The 13,077-nt window shown below is 38.0% G+C and overlaps 1 protein-coding gene across 4 annotated transcripts in view; it reads left to right on the top strand.

Moving 5' to 3' along the window:
• The window catches only part of LHPP (phospholysine phosphohistidine inorganic pyrophosphate phosphatase), a 124,926-nt gene continuing 111,849 nt past the window's right edge, over positions 1-13,077 (top strand). For 3 of the 4 annotated variants that reach the window (XM_087932561.1, XM_087932562.1, XM_087932563.1), the window contains exon 1: positions 24-173. In XM_087932561.1, the coding sequence (XP_087788687.1) occupies positions 52-173 (122 nt within the window). In that variant the 5' untranslated portion in view covers positions 24-51. Of the gene's footprint in view, positions 174-13,077 lie in introns of all 4 variants that reach the window. The other variant, XM_026704933.2, reaches the window with a different exon arrangement.

Below are 13,077 nucleotides of genomic sequence, written 5' to 3'. Positions count from 1 at the left end.
GTGTGTCTGTAAGCAAGGCTCTAGCCGAGCTGGGGGCGGGGCTTGTCCGGTATGGCTGATGCAGTCTTAGCGGGCGCAGAGGGAGTTCTATTAGATATTAGTGGGGTGCTTTACGACAGCGGAGGCGACGGAGGCGGAGTCCCCATTCCTGGATCTAGAGAAGCTGTAAGAAAGTAAGTGGGAGGCCTGCAAGCCACTGGCTGCGAGGCTTTTTGTGGTGCAAGAAAAACCAACTCTTTCCCGCTATCGACCTAGCGGGTCCTGCTGGTGGTACCGGCTTGGGTGGACTTCTTGGGAGAAGTCCGCTCTTTCAGAAACGGCGTGTGTGCGTGGTTTCCGCACAAACCCATACAACCAGTTGCAGATGCCGATCTGTTAACTATAATTCAGTAAACCAGGGGTGGTTGGGGTTCAGCCAACTGTTAGCACCAAGCTGCACACCGTGGACTCCAAACCACACGGGAGGATGTCTGTGGAGACTCTCAATTATCCAGATCATGGTTATCTCAGACTCAAAGGTGCTTTTTTTTCCACAAGAGGCAACTGAACTTTCTGGTTTTGCTTTGAAGACGTTTTGCTTCTCATCCAAGAAGCTGCTTCAGGTCTGACAGGATAGTAGGGAGATAGTGGGGATCTTGTCAGAGCTGAAGAAGCTTCTTGGATGAGAAGCAAAACGTCTTCAAAGCAAAACCAGGAAAGCCAGTTGCCTCTTGGAAAAAAAATGCTCTTTTGGGACACAGGATAGTTTACATAGCATTTAAATCCAGTCTATTCCATACTATGCTGTGGGAATACAGGTTTTTTTTATCCCCTGCAATTAAGCCTTCCTTGTGGTGTTGGTACTTTGATGTGACAGAGTGACAGTGAACTATGATTCTATGGAGTGCTTTTATTAATCTGATTTATATCCTGGTACAGGCAAAACAGACCCCTTAGTGGCTCACTGTAACAAAACATGGTAAATACCCCTCTCTCCCTAGCAAATGATAATTACATTAAAAATATTAGTCTGGAATCCTGCACATGTTGATTTGGAGATACCTCTAGTTCCTTTCACTGGGAACCTATTTTGCTCTGATCAAATAATATATATTTTTGTGCTACATGGCAAAGAAGATAATGCAGTTACATGTAGCCCTTGACTTATGACCACAATTGAGCACAAAAGTTAAGTGTCCCATTTTATGATCTTTCTTGCCACAGTTGTTAAGTGAATCACTGCAGTTGATAAGTTAATAATCGGTTGTTAAGTGAATTGGGCTTCCCCATTGACTTTGCTTGTCAGGAGGTTTAAGGGGTTAATGTGACCCTGGGACACAGCAATGGTCATAAGTATGAATCAGTTGCCAAGCATCTGAATTTTGATCACATGATCAGAGGGATGCTACAAATGTGATAACTGCGAAAAATTGTCATACTTTTTTCAGTGCCATTGTAACTTTGTAACAGTCACTAAATGAACAATTGTAATTAGAGAACTACTTGTATTAAAATAGTAATATTCTTTTAGATAATGACTATAAGGAAAGGAAAGTTCTGTGTGTGCGTCTCTCCCTGACTTTTTTAAAAAATAAATTATTTTTTGCTATACGTCAAAGCATACACCATCGAAGTTGCAACACCTACAAGATTAATGAGTTTAAGGTGGTATTATTGCTGCCCTCCATATAGATAAAAGTCTATAGAGATTCTCAGTCATCCAGGTTATGGTTGTCCCAAAGATGCTTTTTAGGAGGCTTTTTTAGGAGACTGTTTTTTCTTTGAAGACGTTTTGCTTCTCACCCAAGAAGTTTCTTCAGCTCTGACAGGAGTTGAACCAACCAGTCTTTCCATTCCCCACTATCTGTCAGAGCTAAAGAAACTTCTTGGATGAGAAGCAAAACGTCTTCAAATAAATAAATAAAAAGTTCAGTTGCCTCTTGAAAAAGCACCCTTGGGATTCCATGTGGATACTGCAGGATCTTCTGATGGGCAATGTTTGCCCATTTACACAACGGGACTTGGTTTTGAGTAAATAACAAGATAGAGTTGTTTTTATCCAGTTCTTCTCAATTATTTTATTAAACACTGAACATTGGAAATACCTGTATTTTTCCCCTATTAATTTTGTTTGTGTGTGCGCATACATGTTCAGGAGGAAAGGAAAGATGGATATTTCTTCTTCGCTCTGTATGTATGATGGAGAGGCATAGAATGGAGGACTCAGCAGTATTTTGAATCAACTCTGTATTGGCTCCTCCTCCCGCCCTCCTCCCCACCAGGCCTTTAGTGAGGCCTTAACAGAATTTGGGAAATTTCTAGCCAGATTCTTTGGATCCTGCCCTGATTAAATGCAAAGAGTGATTATACTAACAGATAAATTGAGTCCTGACCCCTTTACACATTTCTTTTCCAACATCTGATGGGTTGGAAAGAGTAACGCTTATACTTTATTTATTTATTTTATTTATTTTGATTTGTCAATCGCTTACAAGATAATAGGTATAAGTATACTTATAAATATTGTAGTTTTTCTTTTGCTTTCTTGTACAGTAGCTGCTTTTATTTAATTAAGTTGATGCCCTCTGGACACATTGGCTAAAAGAATGCTACCTAATAGTTACAGAAACCATGCTGGAATCCACATAACAATATATTGTCTCCCCATACCTCCCTCCTGTTCATATTGTTATCTAGGAATGGACTACTGACTTTTTTTTTAAACAGGGAAGAACAATATATTCCTGTTTTATCACTAAAATAAAAAGACTGTCGAATACTCATGAAATATATCAAGAACAATTATGTTTGTCCCTTTTTATTATTTGTTTATTGGGTGTAATGGGGTATAATCTGCAAATACTAGACAAATGTTACAAGTTATCTAAATGTTACAAGTTATCCAAACCAAATTGACTGTTCTAGCATTGTACCTTTTTAGAAGTCTTTTTGTTCACATAGTTCTTTAATTTTTCCCCTCAATATTTTGAAAACAAGATATTGCTTATTGTTTGTGCTGTATGTACTACATTTTATAGTACAGATATTAAAATAAAGTCATACTTTACAGATAAATTTAAAAACAAAAGTAGTGTAAGTTATGTTGATTCAAATGTTACTAGGTTAGAGTCTTTAAGTGAAATGCAAGATGTTGAAATTCTGAAAATTAGCTAATCTGAATTCTTTATTTTGGATTAATATTTATTAAACAATTTGGATTATACACTTATTTGACCCCAGAGAAGAAAAGAAGAATACATGTTATTGCTTCTTTAGAATCTGCTTTGACATGCTAACTAATAATTAACTTCCTAGTCCCTGGAAGTTAAATCAGGAAACAGTAAAAATCTTATGGGTTAAATCTGCATTGGTAGAATTGGAGCTGACATCTACTTAAAGCCTTCTCAATATTTTTCCAATATGCCAATTATCTGGGAGATGCTAATAGTTTAAATAAGAAAACATGAATATCAGAATTGCTAATGGAATTTGTTCAGCCAGAACAATCAAAACAAGCTTTGGGAAGTTTTGTTCTCTTGAATGTACTGTATGTCTGGCTAATTTTGTTAAAAATGCCTGCATTTTATTGTCTTTCCACTGAAAGCATCACTGTTAATAACTTTGTATCAAAAAGTGTGTGTTGAGATATGTAAGCCATATATACTATAACTATACTTTATGTTAGTGGAAGTCATTTATCTTAACTTTTTTTCTTAACATTGAGGGGAAAATACTGTATAATTTATGGTTACATGAATCCACATGTAATTTTCCCCCTCTGCCTCATAAAAAGCTATTTTTATGAAAAGAGCTATATAAAAGAAAAATCTTTCAATAAGTGTATTGTAAATTAAAATGTATAATTGGCATATTATTCAGTAGTAGCTTATTCATCTACTTAAAGCCCATTGTATAAAACATATTTTTAAAAAATTAGGAAAAAAACCCTATGACTAAAATAATTCCTTTCTTACTTTTTCTGCTTGCTTTGTGTTCAAATAAGCTTCCATGGAAATCTTCTCCTTCTTCCTAGCATCATTCCTGCACTATGGCAGGATCCACTTTAAGCTTCCATGAAAGTAATCTTCACTAAACCTCTTGGGACATGGATAAGAAAGTATTTAGTATGTATTTGATTTGTCAATCACTTACAAGATACAGGTATAAGAATAAATATAGTTTTGAATACATGAGATAGATACTTATAAGAAAAATAAAAAGAAGCAATAGGACAGGGATGGTAAGCACGATTGGTGCGCTTATGTACATCCCCTACAGGCCTCTTAGGAAGGGGGTGAGGTCAATAGTAGACAATCTAAGGTTAAAGTTTTTGGGGTTTGGGGAAGAAACTACAGAGTCAGGTAGAGTATTCCAAACATTGACCACTCTGTTGCTGAAGTTGTATTTTCTGCAGTCAAGTTTGGTGTGGTTAACCTTGAGTTTGTATCTATTGTGTGCTCTTGTATTGTTATGATTAAAGCTGAAGTATTCATTTGCAGGTAGGACATTGCAATGTATGATTTTATATACTATATTTAGATGGGACCAGAGGCGGCGTAGTTCTAGGTTTTCTAGGTCTAGAGTTTCAAGTCTGGTGGCATAAGGTATTCTGCAATGAATAGAGGAGCGGAGAACTCTTCTTGTGAAATATTTCTGGACTTTTTCAGTTGTGTTAATATCAGATACATGATATGGGTTCCAGACTGATGAGCTGTATTCAAGTATAGGTCTAGCAAATGTTTTGTATGCTCTAGTTAGTAGTGTGATATTACCAGAGAAGAAGCTACGTAGGATTAGATTAACAACTCTTAATGCCTTTTTGGCTATGTAGTTACAGTGGGCTTTAAAATCGGATTGAAGTAGACTTTTAAGCAACTGCAAAAATGTAGTGATTTGTGCTGAAAAGAGAAATCAGAGTGGAAGTTGTTATAAGGCTTTTCTCTTTATAATTGATCATAAGAGAAATAATCTTTTTAATATGCACTTATTTTTCATGATTTAAATCCTAATAGAATGCATGTAGTTGTGAGAATAATCAGAGTCAGTTGCTGAATTTTTAATAGTAAGTTTGATTATGGATAGTTTACAAAGATAAACTAGTTATTTTTTTAAAGCAGCTGATCTTCAGCTTAATTGTCGAGAATGTAATACTTTGTGGCAAACATATATTGATTTATTTGAGGGAAAGTCCTGTTTAAATTAAAAGAGCTTTCTTTTTGCTTGATACTAACAGAGTTTCCCTCATTATTTTCATACCTTCCAAAGTAGGTAATATAAAAAATAAATTTCAGTATCTAAGCTGCTACAGGACATCTTTATTTTTTTCTTTGGAGCATATAATGATTGTGTTAGCTTTCAATAATTTGTTATGAAGTGTGGCCACACTCTGTCTCCTTTGCTCTTACTAGCAGTTAATTGTATGGACATTTTAGGGTGACAGTCACAAGAATCCTAGCAAGACTCTTGAGTTGAAAGCCTCAATTTAATCAGCCACAGCATCTCCTCTGTTCTGTGCCATTATTGCTCTGATTGGTTTACACAGCCTCAAGATGAAGTAAGCAATTTGCTTTTCATGTTGGAACCAGTGAGGAGTTGCCCAGTTGCAATACAGAAGGTGGTTAAACAGCAATAAAAATACCCTGCTTCAGACTTGTTATTTGCATTTATAGCTCTGTGCTGATAGCATACCTATTAGCATATACATTTGAAAAGCCCGCAGCAGTTGGACATTTACAACATCCTGTTGTTTGACCCTCATATGGCATCTGTTGGCCCAACTTTCAACAGAACTCTTTAGAAGGAGAACGGAAATCTAGAGCCACCATGACATGGTAGAGCAGCTGGATGGTCAGGTTAGAATAAGATGCCTGCAGAGTTTTACAAGGGCAGGATTGCAAAAAGAGGTAGTCCAATTGCAATTGTAAAACAATTTAAACCACTTGGGGTAGGGAAAGGGGGAGAAATAACCTCATGGGGAAGATATGAATAGTCTTGGAAACCTCTTTATAAAGATACTCCTGTGAATGGACGGGTTGGAAATAGTTGACATGTTAAAAAATAATGACGTTGCTTTGTTATATTTCTTATTTACATGTGTTTACATTGCCAATGTCCAAACATTTATTTCCAAACTCTACCCTACTAGGGATGAAGCCTAATTTTTTCTGTTAACCCAAGTGTTTAATGTGTGCTCGGAAGTAAAACAAATCCAGTCAAATATTGAATAACAGCTACATGGCAGAAATATATGTGTTAAAGGAAGAGAAGAAAAACCAAAGCAGGGGATTAGTCAAGATAGTAATGCATTTCAAGATAAGAAGCAGCCTTCAGTATTCTTTTTTAAACATTTTCCTATTTTAGAAAAAGCAGTAGAATTGTGATTATGTAGAACACAATAATAATGATAATTTATTTGAATAGATTTGACCATTTTGTAACATACCTTGCTGGGGTATCACAGAATTTTGAATATCAAAATTATTAAACATGTTAGTATTCTCTAGGCTTAACTACTACAATGGCCTTGTGAGTAGCAAACCTGGTAAAAACTACTACTGGTAAAAATGGATATATATTTTTTGCCAAGGAAGTTGACCAAATAACACAGCAAAATAAATAATAATTACAATATGCAGTTCTTACTTATTATGTTCATTGTCAGTTACTCCAAGGTAAATGGTCATATCATTGAATGATAGCCTTGCTATTCTAATATTTCTTGCCTGAGAGTTTCCTGTGGATGAATCCTGTTGTGGAGTCTCATAAAAAGGCACCTTTTCCCCAGTCAAGCAGTTATTATGATCTTTTATTTAAAATGCATCACAATAATTGTCAATTACACCTGCCAAGAGAGTCATCTCAGTTCTTCCACAATTGGGATAGAGTTAACCATCCTGATTTGTTCTTTGTTGTCCTTGCAGTAATTTGTAAATTAGCCATTAGCTCTTGGGTACAAAAACATATTTCAGAGTTATGGCTGCATTATAATCAATCAACCTATCCCTGTAATATTATTATATCTTTTTTTAAAAACTATGTATCAGCTCCCTGTCCTTTTCTTACTATAAGTTTAGCATAGTTTGAATGTGGCTGAGCATATAATTTTAATCTGGTCCCTTGTATCCTGTCATCATCTACACACATGTTGAGTTAATAGGAAAAAAACTAGGATCGGTATTGTGTAACTCTGCCATGTCTGTTCAGATACTTGTCCCCAACACCAGGAACTTTGCATGCTACAAGGCCTTCCATAGAAATCAGTGGTTTCAGAGATCTGTGTCAGCACACCTTAATTTTCATAATTGTAAGAATTGTTTCTGAATACTTAATCTGAGGACAACCTGGGTCATATAGTACATTCATCATGCAAATAGTGCCTCAGGGGGAGGCGTTGTTGAAATGTGGGTAACACTTCAATACTGAATTTCAGGCAGATATCAGTAGTGAACCAGGAAGAAGCAGTGTGTTAGGAAATCTGCCTTGGGACTCACATATCAGAAATAGGCAGATTGTTTAGTTCAGATAAAATCTTGGCCCAATGATAACTCTTCAAAGTAGTCCAAATGTGACCCTGAATATGTGGGATTCACATCAGAGTCTGACAATGCTCTGAGAGCAGCTGGATATTTTTTAATACCAGAAAGATGTTTCAAGCTATATTTCAAATCATCATTTGGAGACTACAGGTAAAAAGATCAGGGTTGGGTTCTCAATAGCTTCTGATGGGGAAGCATAATCCTTTTCTACATAAAACTAATAAAGTCTACAGGATATGACTACAGGATCATGATTCTAGTTCTGTGTTCAGGACACAAGAAACAAATAATTGCTATATTTACCAAAAGAAAAACTATGTTTCCCCTGAAAATTTATCTTTAAAATTGGAATGCAAGAGGTCCCATGTTCCCGTCTTACATTTGCTAGCAATGAGGTAATTCTGTTCTTCCTTTTGGGGTAAAGGATTGTCTTCAATTCAAAGTTGCTTTCTTTTCATGTAGCCATAGTATGAATGGGAATTGGAAAGGAGCAGTATCTTTTTTGGTGCATACTTAAAACAGTTGAGCAGATTAACTCAAAATTGAGAGTGCACTACAGGCACTTGAGAATGAGCTGTGCCAACTTTAACACAGAAAGGATGACACCATGAGCAGTTTAGATTTTGATCAATGTCTCCCTTAAGTTTGCATCTTTGTGTTAGGGTTAGACCTTTTTTTAAAAAAACTGTAGATTCTTTTGGATTGAACTTTGTTAGTAGTTTTCTCAGTTTCTAACATAGAGTTTACAGATGGTGTTTCATGTTGTTCAACAGGAAAGTCTATTATGTGCTTTGCATTACAGTGTGATGTTTACTGTTTTTTATTAAAAAGGCAAGTGCATGACTCAGGTACGAGAATCAGTTTGATGTAGAGATGAAGGCAATAGGCCTTGAAACCAAGAGACTGTGAGTTCTCGTCCGACCTTAGTCCAGCAAGGTGACCTTGGGCCAGTCACTCTCTTTCAGCCCTGGGAAGTAGGCAATGGCAAAACACTTCTGAAATCTTACCAAGAAAACTGAAAGGAATTGCCATGCAGTCACCAGAAATCAAGATTGACCTGAAGACATCCATATATACCCAATTTATAATTTGTGGTGGTTTGGGTATGGCACGTGCTCAGTTTGATTCTGTCTTGAATTTCAGGAGTTCAATTATGTCAATTATATCAGCTCTCATGGGTTTTGTTGTTGTTGTTATTGTTAACAGTAGTAATTGGTGGGGGCAAAATTGGTGGTTGCCAAAGCCAAGGAAATTAGGTGAACCATTCTACCACTCTATTCCAGTGAAAAAGCCTATAGAAACAATTCTATACCACATACACAAGTTACAGAAAATAAAGTCCCTTAATGGCATGATCCTTAGCTATAGTTACCTGATATTTTAGAGCACCAAAATAACTTAAAGGAATGTCTCAGACCACAAAAGCCATGCTGGAAAAAACAGGTCTCGGTTATTCTTTGAAAATTTTCAAGATTGGGAGTTGATCTGATCTCCAGAAGAATGCTATTCAAGAAAATGGGGCAATGACTGAAAAGGCCCTACTGTCTGGTTCCTGCAGAGGGCACTTCCTTGGGATCAGTATCCAGAAAGAGTGCCTTCTTCCCGAATGTAATAGATTGGCAGAGTGCCCCTGGGAATAGATGATTTTGAAGCCACTCATATTCCAATCCCTGAAAGACTTTAAAGAAGACAACCCTTGAAGTACATCCAAAAGCAAGCTGGTAATAGTATTGTTTCAAAAGGAATAAACACAGAAAATAATAGATTGTCTAATTGTGGTAATCTCTGGGTTAAAATGAACTAGAGTTGATTGAATCTTTCTCTATTTTCTGTTGGGAGGCATTAGCTAAGTGATGATTTAAAATGGGGCAAAGAATTGCTTCCTTTCTGTTAGGCCCTAGTTAATTGTTTATCAACAGATGCTCTTTATATACAAAGTATAATAATGATTTCACAGTGGAAGTGTTGTATTGAATTCAACTGGCTTTTATAGATTATAATTAGCGACTTCAAAGGCAAACAGTTAGCAATCCATCAGTATGAAACAAAGGCCAGTGTAACACGATTACTGGATTATATTATCCATAAAAATGTGATTAAGACAGCTTATAATAGTAGTAATGACAGATTCATTTCCTGTGCTGCTCACACAAAATAATAGCTCAACTGTTAAGGATCATAGAGAAAAACAAGGAAAGACTTTCTGGGTTGTATGACTGCAAAAATAAGCTCTTGCATAAAATTTACACCTAAATCCTCATAATTATACTGGACATTCAAAGATCAGGGGACTAGTTGGTGATCTTTTCATCATTATTTGCTTGCACCTAACAGATAATAAACCCCAATAAAACTAGACAACTGGGCAACTATTTTCATGCTTTAAATTAGAATAATAGGATCAAAGGAACAGTTTGTGCATCCTTGTCAAAATTAATCTGTGGGTTTTCCAGTTGCCACAACCTACGCTTGTTAATATAAACTATTTGTAGAATTAGTTTCTACCTCACGCTTTAATTGCAGTGGTGGGCTGATACCAGTTCGGACCTGTTCTAGCAAACTGGTAGTTCCGGTGAGCAGTTGCCCCGCCCCCGCCCCTGCCCTTTCTTGTCCTGTATTTCCTTGTTTTTTAGCTCAGCTGATTCGCACGGCACCACTGCTGACATAGAACATAAGTTTTTAAGCTTAAAATGGGTGGTTTTTGAATGTTGCGCATGGGGACAAAGCACACACTCACCGAACCAGTTATTAAACCAGTTGCAGCATACCACTATGTAATTGGCTCCTTCCTAAGAGGGTTGTTGATTATTATTGGTTTCTAAACAACCGTGGATGGATGTTTAGATGTCAGCTTTGCATAAGCATGAAAAACTAGAATATAATACCTAAAATATATTTTATTTTCATCCCTAATATTTCTCTTGGCTAGTGTTTGGGTCTACTTCAGTAACAGAACGCATACTTTAAATTAAGGGTGTACACATTGTTTTGGGCTAATGGTCACCCGGGAGAACTGTGCAATCTCATAATCATGAGAGTAGGACAAAAAGAAAATTTGATTTAATTTCATTAAAATGTAATTAAAAATCAAATGAATTATAGTGTTAATATAATTGTGCCCCCATGTATTTAATTTTTCCCTTCTGTCACCAATTATACATTGGTAATTGGGAAATAATTGGCAATCTAATAACTACAATTTGGTGACCACTTTAGAAGGCATTCAGAGAGCCTATAAGGCCTTAAAAACCACAAATCCTGGTCCAGATTAAAGGCCTAAATAGTCTGACATCCTTTCTTGTTATAATAACCAGCCTGTTTCCAAGGCAGGAATTGTGAAAGTGGTATTGCTTTCTTGTTATAATATAGGTAGTCCTCTTACTTACGACCATAACTGAGCCCAAAAATTTCTATTGCTAAGTGAGATATTTGTTAAGTGAATTTTGTTCCATTTTAACACTTTTCTTGCCGTAGTTGTTAAGTGAATCATTGCAGTTATTAAGTTAGTGACATGGTTGTTAACTGAAACTGGTTCCCCATTGGCTTTGCTTGTCAGAAGGTTGCAGAAAGTAATCTTATGACCATGGAAATGCTGCAACAATCATAAATGTGAAAAATGATCATAAGACACTTTTTTCAGTGCTGTTGTAACATCGAACAGTCACTATGCAAACTGTTGTAAGTCAAGGACTACTATATACTTTCATAACATTACTGTCCTAGATTCCTTTCTTTCATTGTGGATGTGGAAAGTTGGGGACAATGATAATGTAGTCATTGTGCAATGGTGCAAGCATTCCTCCCCTTTTCAATTGTTCCAGATCTCACCAGTTCATGAGCATTTTAGCATTATTATCCTGAAAAATCTCTCAGATGCTGAACGTTTGTACAGTTTCAGCAATCTTATTAAAGTTAAAAATTAAAAATTTGGGGCCTGCACAGATGCCACGTCAGAATGTCATGGACATAATGGGAATCAGAACCAGCCTTCTGAGTGTGGAACTCTCATTCCACTGATCTCCAAATGTATTTCTCTTCCATCTGATTTTCTCATATTTGGCTGGCTGAAGAGTTATTGACATCAACACAAGACTATTGTTACTACAAGAGAAACATTTACCTCTAGCAGAGTATTATATTCCCGGATGTATTTGTTTTTAACCTGGCAGGATTTTGCTGTCTTCTGTGATGACCCAGAGTATATCAGAAGTATAACAAAACTCAAAACGTAACTAAAAGTCCTTTAATGCCTTCAACTTGGCTTCACTGTTTAATTATTCACAGTGGAGGAGTAAACTATTTTCAAAATAACATTTCAAAGGAAAGAAACACAGTTCAAATTCAAAGAGCCAATAACGAAGCAAAAACTAAAATCAAACCGCACTGAATAAAGTTCCCCGACAGACCAGGATAGATAATTGCCAACTTCAGGAAGATAACCAGGGACAGTCTGTTGGAAGAATGCCAAACAAGATTGTTAAGTTTGGGTAATGAGAGGCTGAACCAGAGCATGAGTGCAACAAATACTTTATTATAACAATAAAGGACTGACCGTGCTTGCCAAGCCTGGAACTGGCTCGCAGCGAGCAGCAACTGGTTGGACCCCGCAGCCTGCTTTTATAGCTGGCTGCTGGGGAGAACTAACCAATGAGCGAGGGGGAAAACCGCCCGCAACATGAACGGACCTGAGTGGGAACTCCTAGAGTTCCAAGGACATAACACCCCTTCCCCCCAGATGCGAACACGCATAGTCTTTGAGGTAGGCAGGAGGTTTATGCTGGCGCCCAGAACGGCGCAGCTCTGGTGGGTTGTCTGTCAGTTCAGAGTCTGTAGGGGAAGGCAGGATCAGTAGGGAGTCACTAATGCGCCCCTCGGTTCGGGTTGGCTCGGGACTCGTAGGGCTGGTCACTGGGGACGTGCTCCCGTTGACTGGTTCGGACTGGTCAGCCATCTGGACGTCGCTGTCCGTGTTCGGATTCCCTGGATCGGCCACTGGTGTAAGCAGGTCACCGGAACTGGTGCTGATGTGGGGTTGATGCTGTGGCCTCGCCCCGGTTTGTACTTCAGAGTCACTGCTGACGAGGGTGCTGTGACGCCTTCGCAGCTGGTCCAGGTGCCTTCTCCATACTCGGCCGTCCTCCAGTCTGACCCGATATGACCTGGGTCCGGTGATGGCCACGATCTCGCCCGGGATCCACAGAGGGTCTCCAGCGAAGTTCCTCGCGAATACGGGTTCCTGTAAGATAAAATGCCTAACCCCCGATGTGGAAGCGAGGGGAGAGTCAGGGCAGTAATGTGGGTGAAGTCTGTCCAATACAGTCCTCAGGCGTCTGCCCATTAGGAGCTCAGCTGGGGACTTGTTAGTGACTGAGCACGGAGTTGAGTGCTGGCTCATCAGGAAACGCGAGAGTTTGTGGTGCCAGTCATCCTTGCTGAACCTAGCTAGGGCTTCTTTAGTGGTCCTAACGGCTCTTTCAGCCAATCCATTACTGGCAGGATGAAATGGGGCCGTGAAGATGTGGCGGATGCCCAGGTTGGCAGCGAAACGGCTGAACTCGGCTGA

Source organism: Pseudonaja textilis, chromosome 4 (genome assembly GCF_049901715.1).
Source record: "Pseudonaja textilis isolate UNSWEBS1 chromosome 4, rPseTex1.2, whole genome shotgun sequence".
Taxonomy (NCBI): domain Eukaryota; kingdom Metazoa; phylum Chordata; class Lepidosauria; order Squamata; family Elapidae; genus Pseudonaja; species Pseudonaja textilis.
This window is presented reverse-complemented; position numbering and strand designations above follow the sequence as displayed.